Source organism: Rhododendron vialii, chromosome 8a (genome assembly GCF_030253575.1).
Source record: "Rhododendron vialii isolate Sample 1 chromosome 8a, ASM3025357v1".
Taxonomy (NCBI): domain Eukaryota; kingdom Viridiplantae; phylum Streptophyta; class Magnoliopsida; order Ericales; family Ericaceae; genus Rhododendron; species Rhododendron vialii.
The window spans coordinates 31,315,608-31,328,345 of record NC_080564.1 but is presented as its reverse complement, the minus strand read 5'-3'; the positions used below and the strand labels follow the sequence as shown (position 1 = coordinate 31,328,345).

Here is a 12,738-nt window from a genome sequence, read left to right as displayed (position 1 = left end):
CTTTCCCATGCCAAGAACATAATTGTGTTTAGGGTCCATCGTTGTCAATGATGAATTACTACCATACTATTTGAGTAGATGGAGGAGACCATGTTGATGTATATACACTCTTCCATGCAAGTTGCTCACATAAAGGAGAAATCCTTTGAAGCATTTAATAATGGAATTTCAATTATTGTTGCCAACTTGTTCCTTCAACTTGATCTGAAAACTGTACAAAGCAAAGTTGTCAAATCCGTTCCGTACCGGCCGGTACCGGCCGGTACGTACCGTACCGGTGCGTAAACGGAACGCAAAAAGTCATGTTCCGTTCCGGTTGAAATACCGGCCTGTTCCGGCCAATACCGGGTGTACCGGACAATACCGGCCTGTTCCGGACATATTCCGGTGTTCCGGCCGGTACAAAATTACCCTCTTTTTTTTTTTTTTTTACATTTTATTTATGTTTATACTTAAAATATGGTAGATATATATTAAATATATATATAAAATATTAATTGCGGTAAATCCGGAACGGTACCGGGATACAGCCCGGTACCGGTACGTACCATTCCAGTAGTGAAAACGGTACGCTGGCCGGTACGGTATTGACAACTTTGGTACAAAGGTATTAGGTAGTACATTTTTAGGCCAACGTCACAAGGTGGTGGGTCTTGAGCAATATAATTACTAGTATTATCTTTAATAATTAATGTTTGGTTTGGGATAAGGTTGTTTGACGTGGAATTTGACCTTAGGAGTATTAATAAATCTCGAAGCATATTGTGTATTCCTTACTTAGAAACAAGGATGCTTCCTATGCATCTGAATTCAAATTTAAGTTGATGTAAGTTAGCCACCTAATTATGCCCATGGACTCTAGTCCAGCTAGCATTTTCTGGTTCTTCTCATATGAGAGGTTAGGGTTCGAGCCCTGTTGTGGGCGTTTGGGATTCGGGACTATGAATAATTTCTGTTAGACTGAAACTATTGCAGGACTAATCTGTTAACTCCCTGCCCCCGCTAACCCCGCTGAACAATATTGGCGAAAAAAAAAAAAAAAATTTAGCCACCTGCAAGGCCGGCTATTTAAGCAAGGATGGCCCTACATTAAACCTACCAAGTGGGGCCCAATTTAGGACTAGGATGAACAATACGGGCCTTGTTATTGGGCCTCTAAACGGGAAAAAAATATAAAATAAAATAAAGTGCGCTTTTGGGTTTCTGGAGGCCCAGAGTACATCTGCCATGGGCCATTTTCAAGTTTTATATGGGCATCATTTGCCATGGTACTTTCACTTAGATTGTTCATCACGGTTAAGATTTGGGCTACTCTCATTTTCCCCTCCTAAACCTTTTCTCTTATTTTTTTTGGGGGTAGACGAATGGAAATGGGCATCCAGTTACCTCCACCTGGTAGTATTATTCCGTCAACTATGCCATTATCTGTAAGGGACTGCACCGCATAGGTGTCGAGACTAAGCTAAAGTTCCACTTGTGGAATGGTGCTAAGGATATGTTTAATTATACCTAATAGTCGTCTCTGAAGACTCAAACCTGAGCCTTGTCTCACCAAAATCTTCCACTATCAATTCAACCAACCCCTCATTGATCACCGAAAGGTCCGAAACCTTATGAATGTATAAGTAATGGACCCCTAAAATATCAACTGCTGAAATTTGATCTACAAAGCCAATTAAATTGTACTAGCAATGCGGCCCCTTAATTAGGGCGTGATTGCACTTGAGCCACCACTCACCAATTCATGATGACACATCTATACTCACCAATTCATGATGACACATCTATATCATATGAGGCACACTACTAGTATAACTTAACTCAATCTAGTAAGCAAGTCCTTCCCATTAGTCTCCAATTCTTAACATTAAAATCTTTTGTATTTTTATCTCCAAACTTGCTTACACATACCTCGAATAATTTTTGAGAAATCGATCTCATCGTTCATTAGAGGAGGGCTCAATTAAAGTCGAGGTAAACAAACTAGCTCCAAGAGTTGATACCATCTAGAAAGTATTGAAGCTGAGACTTATGAAGAGAGCAAACTCTCGAATCCAGAATCCCTGATGTTAATATGTCAAGGGATATAAACCAAATTGCAGTGTATTATAATTTTTTCCCCCCAATATTGTATACATCAGCGAGAGTTAGCGGGGTGTTAATATGTTAGTCCACTGAGAGTTCAGAAGCTGTCCAAAGCTATGAAACCCAACTCCGTCCCTTGTGGGGCTTGAACTCCTGCCTCCACTGAGGGAGGAGGTGAACTTTTCACCAGTACTAGCGTGGAAGTTCCAGTGTACTATAATTTTGCGATGTAAATCCTTATACCAAATGCATAATAAAAACTTAAAAATTCAAACACAGCATGTCAAACAAGAGGGTTGATATGGTACATAAACGTGTCCATGAGAAAAACATATGAACGGTCAATGAATCTAGACCGATGTGAATTTGGATCGTTCATGCGTCTCTCATGCACACTTTCAGTATCCTAATACTTTGTGTCAAGTGTCAACCAATAGTCATCTCGCATGTCCCCAACCTTTTTGTGCCCATGGGTCATGAAGGGGGTTCGGATCCAGTCCAGTTTGGTTCATTTGTTGCATTCGAGCTAAGGGTGTGCAAAAAACTCGTGGCCCGACCCAAAGGGTTTCGGCAGGGGCCTAACATGTGGTTCGGTTGGGTACGGGTACATTTTTTGAAAAAAAATCAGTTTTCGATTCGGGGTACTGTTTTTCTTACCCGACCCGACCCGACCAAAATCGACCAATTCATATAGATTACTTTGGTTTTGGCCGAACCCGACCGGACCACAAAAATTAGGCACGCGGACGGTTATTTCCACTCGTTAGGTTCGGGTTCGGGGCCAAAAAAATCGATACCCGACATGTCGGGTTCGACCCTAATTCGAGCCGTCCAAAAGTGTTAGATGGCTCAGATTTGTTCGGCTTTATTTTTATTATAAAATACCCAAAACACCCAGAACAAATTTAAACCGTCTAAAACACTTTTGAAAGGCTCGCATGCAAACAAATGGGCCAAACTGGTTCAAACAAATGGACCAAACTGATCCGAACAAATTCGATTGAATCCTTTCCCGGTCATGACATAGTAGAATAACTCAACTTTGATGTACTCCGTGATGTGTGCAAGTCCCATTTATGATGGAAGCAAAGGACAAACCCCCAAACACCTCTCTCACTCTCTCTCTTTCTCCTGTGTGTTGGTAAAGAGAGTAAAGAGTGACAGCTGATTCCGTGAAGAAGAGAGGTTAGAGCCCCTTATCTTGTTGATAGCTCACCAGACCAATAAAATGGCTCTAAAATCACAAGCCCACCTAGCAAACAACACTAGTCGCCCTCTCTCTTTCCCCAATTAGTATCCACACCACGTGAATCCCCAATAATTTCTCATGCACCCAGTGGGTCCACCCATTCTCCGTCCCAGACCCCTTTTGTTTTCATTCCAAAATCCAACTCCCAACAATCTCTCTCTCTCTCTCTCTCTCTGTTTCCTCTGTTTTCTTTTTCTCTCCGCAACCCATTTCTTATCTTCTCATGTACTGCCCCTCTGCAATGGCAGGAGCCACGTTTCTTCTGCCATTGTTGCTCTCGGTCCTCCTCTTTCATCACAGTTTTGCTTATGAGGAGGAGAAGATAGTCCTCCCATTGAATGAATTTGGGTGGAGACAGGACAACAGTGGCATTCCCAGTTGCTCTTCTCAGAAATCAAGTGAGTCTTAAACAAAAAAAGAAAAACAAAGGTCAATGATTTTCATAAACATTAGTGGCATTCCTTTACTTTTTATTTTTTTATTTTTTTATAGCTTTATTTATAGTATAGCTCTTTGCTTTGGGATCTGTTTTCTATAACTGCTTTTCATGCTTTCTGCAAAACATCTCTCTCTCTCTCTCTGTGGCAATTAGGATAAAAAGCTTAGCTTGTCTTGTCCTTGTTCAAAACTTGTGGGTGGTGTTATCAATTCCTCTATCTAATTCTACTTTAGTGCTTTGCGTTTACTTTTGGGGAATTTATTATTAGTAAACTAATTTGAGTCTACGGATGCCATAAGAAGATGTAATGCTTGTTAGTAATTTTTTAGTGGCAACCACTGAATTGAAGGTAAATTGATGGAAAGGAATTAGTTCTGGCCGCTAATTTTGTCACTTTTTTTTTGTTAACGTCACTCTACCGCAAGTGTATTTTTGGTGCAAAAATATACTTGTAAAAAAGTAACGTTAACAAAAAAAAGGAGCGACAAAATCATTTCCTTAGTTATTGGATACATGTTCTTAGGATATGCAAGACATTGCTGCTACAGAACTAAAAAAAAAAACCCTAATTGGTTTTCACAGGTGACATTAGTTAATGTTAAACCCCGTTCTGCTATATTTTGAGTTAAAGGTGATGTATTGTGAGAGAATGACATGTCTCGTAAAACAGAAAATAAGTACTTAAAAAGTAAGAACCTTAGCGGAACGGGCCTTAGCACATTTGCTTTGATGGTCTCCATTTATTTTCTTTCTGTGTCGATAACATGGGTGTCTAGGCCAATTACGTGACTAATTTTGAGATTCTAAAGTTAAAACCAAACAAACTTTTAGTGGCCCAAATTTTTTGAAATTTGCTTGCGGTGTTTCGATATGAGTTGAACCTGCCAGTATGGAGAGTAAACTCCTTTACTTGCTGCGAGGGCTGTAAATGAACCAAATAGCTCTCAAGCTCAGCTCGACTCGTTAACGCTTGGTTCGGCTCGGCTCATTTAGTAAACGAGTTTAGCCGAGCTCGAGTTTTCGGCTCGTTTAGTAAGCGAGCCGATTGGAACTCGGCTCGTTCGACAAAAGTTCGCTCGTTAAGGAAGGCTCAGCTCAATTAAAGATGCGCGTTTAGTAAATAACTAAACTCGACTCATTAAGACTCGAGCTCGGCTCAAGCTCAAGTTTTTGTCTCGTTTATTAAACGAGCCGAGAGCTCAAACTCGACAAAATTCGGCTTGTTTACGGCCCTACTTGCTGCCTTTCTGTCACACGACCCACCTTAGGATTAACGGTCTCCCTTTCTGCATCAATGTTGTGCTAGAATTGAAGAAGTTGTCTTTCCTTGGGGGGGGGGGGGGGAGGGGATTTCAACAGATTTGGGTCCATGAATCATTTATTTATTTTTAAATAAATTAGCTTGATATTAAAATATTAAAAAAAAGATAACCGAAGGCACATGTTTACAAGGGGCATACCCCAAGCAAATAAAAAAACTAAAAAAATCTAAACAAAGCAAAAGAGATATCCGATGACGCTCAATGCACACTTCAAAGAAGCAACACAATTCTAAAAGGCAAGCCTCAACCACCTAATTAAGCCCCAAGTACATAAGCCCTCAGAGCTTTTAACATTTTTATCTTCTCGTGAAGCTTCCTTTTATTTTCACCTCGAAAGGATGAAGATTCTCCTACCAAAGGATTCGAGCCATGCCTAGGCCCTACAAAGTCGCCTTCCAAAGGAATCCTTGGAGGCTCTCGGAAATGTGTAGATCGACAGGGAGCCACAGGGTCATTCTAAGGAACCTCTTGTTTTTTACTAGCCGGATTATGAATGGGTATAATCGGAGAAGTATAAGACACTTGGTCCTCACACATGAATAATCGTTAGTGTCACACGACTTCAGCACATCAAAACAACTAGAAGATACCATCACCGAAGGAGGCACATTCCCCATATCATCTTTCCTTGGCACATCGGAGGAGGCACCCGAATGGCAAGGAGAGGAGGTAACCAAAGGCATGCTCGGAGGGGATCTATGGTCTTTCTTCCTCTTAACTTCTTCCCACGCTTTATCTTCGTTTTCAACTGGCTCCTTGAAAATTAATGCTAGAAGAATAATTTTCTTCATTTATCTTCTATAAGCTAGCATAAAGTTTTGATTTTTTCCCGTTGGGAACTCATCAAATCCCTGAAGGTTAATGCCAAGAACTTACTTCTTGTACGTTTTGAAACCTTTTTTCTTTATTTTTATAACTGGATGTCGGGCCAACTTACGCGCATTTTTTTTTTAACCCGTGTAAGGCGGAACTAAAATGCGATTTTAAAGATTTTATTTTTGATGAATTTTAGGGAGAGGGAATGGTGCCACTATATTGGAAATGAAACACAGAGACTCCTGCTTCAGACCCATGAGTGACTGGAACCAAAGGCACACAAACCGTCTAATTTCAGACAATAACCGAGTTGAGTCACTGCAATACCGGATCAGAAACGCGGTTTCCGGCCAACTCGATAGCTTCTCACAGAGCCAAATCCCACTCACTTCAGGCATAAACCTCCAAACCCTGAACTACATTGTCACAATTGAACTGGGTGGCAAAAACACCACGGTTATAGTGGACACAGGAAGTGATCTCACATGGGTCCAATGCCAGCCTTGCAAATTGTGTTACAATCAACAAGACCCCTTGTTCAACCCTACCACTTCCCCCTCATACCAATCAGTCACATGTAACTCAACTACTTGCCAATCACTCGAATTCGCCACCGGGAATTCTGGACTGTGCGGAACCGAAAATCAACCACCAACTTGTGACTACTTAGTTAGCTACGGCGATGGGTCCTACACTCGCGGTGAGTTGGCCAGTGACAGGGTCAAATTCGGAACTACCGCGGTGGAGGATTTCGTTTTCGGGTGTGGGAGGAACAATAGGGGATTGTTTGGGGGAGCTTCTGGATTAATGGGACTCGGAAGGAGTGATTTGTCATTGGTTTCCCAGACTTCTACCTTGTTTGGAGGTGTTTTTTCGTACTGTTTGCCTTCAACTGATTATGAGGCATCAGGGTCTTTAATCCTAGGCGGGGATTATTCAGTTTACAAGAATTCAACACCAATTTCTTTCACCAAAATGGTTCAAAATCCACAGCTTTCGATTTTTTACTTGGCAAATCTCACTGGAATAAGCATTGGTGGGGAGGCTTTAGATGCACCGATGTTTGGCAACAGTGGGAATGGAATCCTGATTGATTCGGGCACAGTTATCACACGGCTTGCACCCTCGATTTATAAAGCAGTGAAGGATGAATTTGTGAAACAATTTTCCGGGTTTCCGACTGCACAAGCGTTTTCGATATTGGACACTTGTTTCAACCTCACCGGATACGAAGAAGTGAACATTCCTACTATAAGGATGCATTTTGAGGGTGGCGCTGAGCTGAATGTGGATGTTTCTGGGATTTTCTACTTTGCGAAAGCGGATGCATCTCAGGTCTGTTTGGCCATCGCGAGCCTGTCGTATGAAGATGAGGTCCCGATTGTTGGGAATTTTCAGCAGAGGAACATAAGGGTTGTATATGATACTAAGGGATCTATGTTGGGATTTGCAAAGGAGGCTTGCAGTTTTGAGTGAAACAGAAGATCGGGTTATGCGTTTGTTGTGAATATATTTGTTTGAACCGCGATGCCAAGTGACCGCGTTGGCAACATAGTAATCCAAGGCGTAATTTTGTGTTACAAGAATATATATATAGGCGTCTTTATTATCCGTTTGGGGGATGGTATAGAATACATGGATGGAATTTGTGATTTTGTGAGTGTTTAATTGTGTCTGTGTAATTTGATTGTGTAGAAGAAGTGAGAAACAATCAAGTCTTGTATTTGTTTCCTGTAAAACTTGTAACCTTGTAAATGCCTATTGCTTAGGAGCAGATCAGGTAGCTGCTGGAACTCTTCAATCTTGGTGATGTTGTAAGACTTGTCGCGATTTCTTCGTTTTGTTTTGATTTGTTTTCGAAGATCAATTGGTATTCTGAAAGAACTATGACAAATTGATGGCAGATTTGATGCTGAATCATGTTGTGTGGATTAATGCTTTTTTGCAGGAAGTATGTTGAATCTGAGAGAATTTTTTACGATTGATTTTCACATAACAAGCAACACTAAGACTGCATCGAAAATTCTCGGATTTTGAGCTGCTGTTCTTTCACCACAAGTTGGATAGCATAACCCAACAAAACCAAACCAAATTGAGGCTTAAGTTCCAATCAACTGGGTCGGCTACGTAAATCTGTTGTTTCTAGTAATCAGATTCATGCCGTAAGGATCTAACGGGATTTTTTATGTGCCGACTATAAGTTACTTATCGAACAACCATCCTCCTTTACCCGGACTTGGGACCGGGTGTCACACAGATAAGACATGAAGCGTGACGTGGCGGATTCGTTGGATAGCATAAGGGAAAGGTAAAACCAACATGTTCCATTCTCTGAAGCTACAAACTGTTTGCATTTGATTGTGCAGAACTTACACTTGGCTCCAGAGTGTGGTCTTAAAAGAAGTGGTGGGATTGATAATGCTAGAGTTTGGGCACCAGTGTAATGTATGCTAGAGTTTGGGCACCAGTGTAATGTATGCTGTGTGAACAACTCAGAAAAATTTGAGGCTGTTTCAGTAAGTAAATTGATCATTAAAAATTGATCACAACTTCACTCATACCCAAACCATTTTCAAAAACTTGACTGTGAAATTCTCGTAATCTCAATCCGTCTGTTTGTATTTGACTGTGAAATTCTCATAATCTCAATCCGTCTGTTCGTATTTTATTGCTATCAATGAAATGTTACTTTCTTTGTTAATGAAGAAAAAGCATTTGACAGCAAAAGGACTTTTGTAGGGGTCTAAATTGAGCTTTCTACACAGGCGAGTGATGAGTAAGGACTAGATTTTTACATTCTATTTGATAATTTAGTGCCTGGACTACTTTAGGCATACCTCGACTAATTCGAGACCTTGAAACTAATGACCGAACTAACCTATAGTAGCTGCAAGGGTTTTTTGCTGGCTGTGAAGTTGAACTGCAAACTTGGCAGAGTAAGCCCTAAACAAGTTACATGCTACGTGTTTCCACTCGCTGTCTAATGACTTACATGTCACCCTACGTATAAGCCTCAAAGAGGTGGAGGCTCCATATTTTAAAGGTTGTTAATGTCATAGTGATTATTCTTTCGCTTTTCTTATTTCGTCTGTCTCATAAAGTTAGGCCTCTACGAAATTACGTGCAATTTTCGAACTGAAAAATAAGGTACTCATTGAAATAATTTTGTGTGCAATATGGATTTTGTTTGATAAATCTTGATGAGATCTTTTGAACAGTGCAAAAAATTTTGAAAAATTAATTTAGTAAATATACTATTTTTAAGTTTGAAAATTGCACATAGTTTCGTAAAGGATTAACTTTATGGGACGGATGGAGTACCTTAGTACCAAACCTATGGGAAAAAAGAAAAAGAAAAAGAGAGGTGTGGGGTGGGGTGGTGTTCTATTGGGATCGAATCTTCCCCTTTTGGGCCTCTTAGGACTTGGATGAATTGAATTAGCCCTCTTCTACCTGGCTTTGCAAAAGTAGCAATCGGTTAGTGCCAAGACGGCCGAAGTTGGCCAGAAGACACTTCGATGACTAAGTTAGTGCTAAGCTTGGGAGAAAGAGAGCACAAAACTTAGTTCAGGAGAAGACATACCACCACTGACAAGACCAGATCAGTGCCACGTGGCAGGACTGAGTCGTCCCGTACCGGCACGTCTCTGCCCCTTCCAGGACAACATGTTCTCAAATGACACGTCACCGCGCCAAATGGTCGGACCGTGATTGGTGCCACATGGACGGGCCGAACAGATAAGCATCAACATGCTTAACTTCCATGGGACATTGCATGCTGCGCATGACCCGACCGGATACATGGTCCCCCATTGAGCCCTAGACCGGGCGATCATTCTGGTCACCGATGGGCTTTGCTCATCTGATCAATTGGGCCTGCGACAAGTTTGGGCTTGATTATCCGATCCGAATGGCCTACCCGCCACCCGGCCTACTCCAAGAGGCATGGTATTGATTGGTTTCACTAGAAGCTATCTGCAGCAGCAGCAGCAGCAGCATAAAAGAAAGGAACTTCATTACCAGCTGCCTAGGAGGCTTTCTATTTCACAAGCCTGGACAAATTCAATGTGAAATGGGAGAGATGATTGGGGTCCTGTTTTGCAGTTAGAAGCTATAAAAAAACTCAACAACCAAGAAACAGAAAAAGGCATCCCATTTTGAAAATCCTTGAATGCTATCACCAAAGTAGAACACTACAAATCTCACACACCTCAAATTGATGACAATGTGATGTGTTTCTGACTTGACTCTCTCTCTCTCTCTCTCTCTCTCTCTCTCTCTGGTGAGAAACTCCCCTACTGCTGGGGAAATAGATGCCCTTAATTATGGTCAATTAGAGACTAACATGAATGGCTAAATCCTTGTGCCTACCCATCTACTGCGTAACTGTCCCTCCATAAACCAAACTACGTAGCCCTAAACCACCTAGCCAGCTATCCAATATCTTTCAGCTTTAATTCCTAGCGAGCCCTCGTCCACCCAATAGAGGATTATCAAGCTCGCTCGATTTGAGATTTAGAGTAATTTTTTTTTTTTATAACGGGGAAATAGCGCTACAGCCAAGCCACTATAAAGACCCGATTGCGCAACCTAAACCTCCGGGGGAGCTAGCGCGGCTACACCAGTCACGGTCCCCCACCTACTGCAGGGTACTCACCCAGTAGGGAATCAAGCTCCAGACCTTAAGGAGTACTCCCAAAGCCCGGGCATCCACCCGAACCACTGGGCAACCCCTGAGTGTGTGGTTTAGAGTATGTTAAAGCTTTCAAGCTTGTTTATACTATTATGCATATCATTACCTAATTATCTTGAATGATTTTTTAGCTAGTTGAATACACATCGAGCTCAAATAACTTAGTTTGTCTTGCATTTGTTACCGAAATTTGAATTTGAGAAAGAATTCTGTCACTGAAAATTAGCATGGTTCAATTAAAAAATTTATTTTAAAAAGAGTGAAATTCATTGTAGAGCTTTGCTAACATTTTTATTCTTTACCTTGATAACTCCCATCTACAAATTTATAACCGATTTGTTTTTCAAATATGTTAGAAGAATTCTACACTAACCCTACCCCAAAACCCTACCTAACCCATTAACAAGAGTATTAACTTCTCCCCATGGAGATCAAACCCACAATCTAACTGCAAACTAAGTGCAGCATCGTTAGGCCAAGTGCCCCGGTTATTTATAATCGAATTTCCGGCATCTAAAAATTAAAATGAAGAAGAAAAAAATAAATGAAGGCAACTAAAATAGGCATATTCGAAAACTCCCCGATGGCTAGACTTGTGGTGTCATTTTATCAACTCCTGGTGGCATGCATTCCAGGGCAACCTCTTGGGAATGGAATGAATTTTGTTAAATCTTCATGGTGAGGAAAGAGACATGGGCCAATGAAAAATTAAGCAAAATGAATGTGGTCTGCTATAACATTACAAGCCTTTCCTCATAGTATATAAGGACCATATATAAATTTGGCTAAAAATGTACAAACCACATTACTACCTTATAGTTTGATTGAGAACAAGATTATTCTTTCTTATTCGTTTTATGGACACGTTAATTAGTGATTTATACTTTGAGAAAGGAAATGATTTTGGCACTCTTTATTTTGATAATCACACTACAATGTTGTCTCGTAGTGTTCAAAATACACATAACATGATTTTTGTCACACACTAAAAGACAAATTTGAAGGGTGATTATCAAAATTTGGAGTGTCACATGATCAATCATTTTCCTTTGAGAATTGTAGGTACTAGTACTAAGTACATATATAAATGGGTTCCTCAAGAAAATTCATTTTATAGAAACACAAAAGGGAAAATGCATACATTAAGGAAAAATCATTAATTTGAAGTACATTTGCTCTTTTCCCTTCTATATAGATGAGGCCCATGAAACTCCAATTGGGACAATAATGTTTTTTTTTTTTTCTAAGCAAAAAGATAATGTTAATCTTCATAAACGATTACAAAGATTAAACCGAACAAGGGCACACCAGCTAAAAGTCACCCAAGACCACCGAAAAGGGCCGGCAAGGCGCCAACCAAAAAAACCAAAACCTGAGAAACTCCAAACTGAAACACCCAAAAAAACCAACCCCCAAACCCAAAACTCCACAAAAGGCGAAAACCAACAGAAACACCAAAACCTAAAAGAAAAGCTCCAATCCAAACCCCAAAGACCATAACTCCACAAAAGCACATACATACTGGAGCGAGATTCCAAATCAAAACGATGGACCAACGCCAAAAACAACAAAAACGCACTAAAGGCCTCTAAAACTCCAAAGATAAAAGAAGTATTTTCCTCCCAATCCCATGTGTTTCAGTTTTTTTTTTTTTTGGAACATAATGTTATATAGCCTGTATGCTATGGCAACATAATGGGCCCATTCAAAAGTCCATGCCTATTGTAGTAGGTTAGCATCAAGCGGTGATCTACCATAAAAATAAAAACTATAAAGTGGTCCAAATCTTAATTACTAGTTGCCGATTTCTATGGTTAGCTAAAGGTTAGTTGGTAAGTAGGTTTTCCAACTTTCATGCTATTCTTTTTCAAATGATGAAAAGGCCTATGTTCACAAAATATTTTACCCTACAATTACAATTTAATTAAAAAAATGCCTTTGTTTTTTTTATCAGAAAGGCAGATAGTTCATGCTATATCTATATCTTTTACCAAAGTTAGAGGGAGAGTTGAACTCCTGACATAAACCAAGTCATTAACGTTCTTTACAAACTAAATTAGCTCTATGCTTTGAGCGTGAAAGAAACTTAAAAATCACACGGACATAAAATATATATAAAAAAAAATGTAATTTA

At 40.2% G+C, this 12,738-nt stretch overlaps 1 protein-coding gene across 1 annotated transcript; it reads left to right on the top strand.

Annotated features, from left to right (window-relative positions):
* The first annotated feature begins 3,253 nt into the window (after positions 1-3,253).
* On the top strand, positions 3,254-7,752 carry LOC131335306 (aspartyl protease family protein At5g10770). Its single transcript, XM_058370614.1, has 2 exons — positions 3,254-3,732; positions 6,108-7,752. The coding sequence occupies exons 1-2, from the start codon at positions 3,558-3,560 to the stop codon at positions 7,385-7,387; spliced, it is 1,455 nt and encodes a 484-aa protein (XP_058226597.1). The 5' UTR covers positions 3,254-3,557; the 3' UTR covers positions 7,388-7,752.
* Positions 7,753-12,738: the final 4,986 nt, after the last annotated feature.

Coding starts and splice junctions, on each gene's coding strand:
- LOC131335306 (XM_058370614.1), top strand. CDS start 3,558: ATGTACTGCCCCTCTGCAATGGCAGGAGCCACGTTTCTTCTGCCATTG. Junction 3,733..6,107: donor TTGCTCTTCTCAGAAATCAA/GTGAGTCTTAAA, acceptor GATGAATTTTAG/GGAGAGGGAATGGTGCCACT.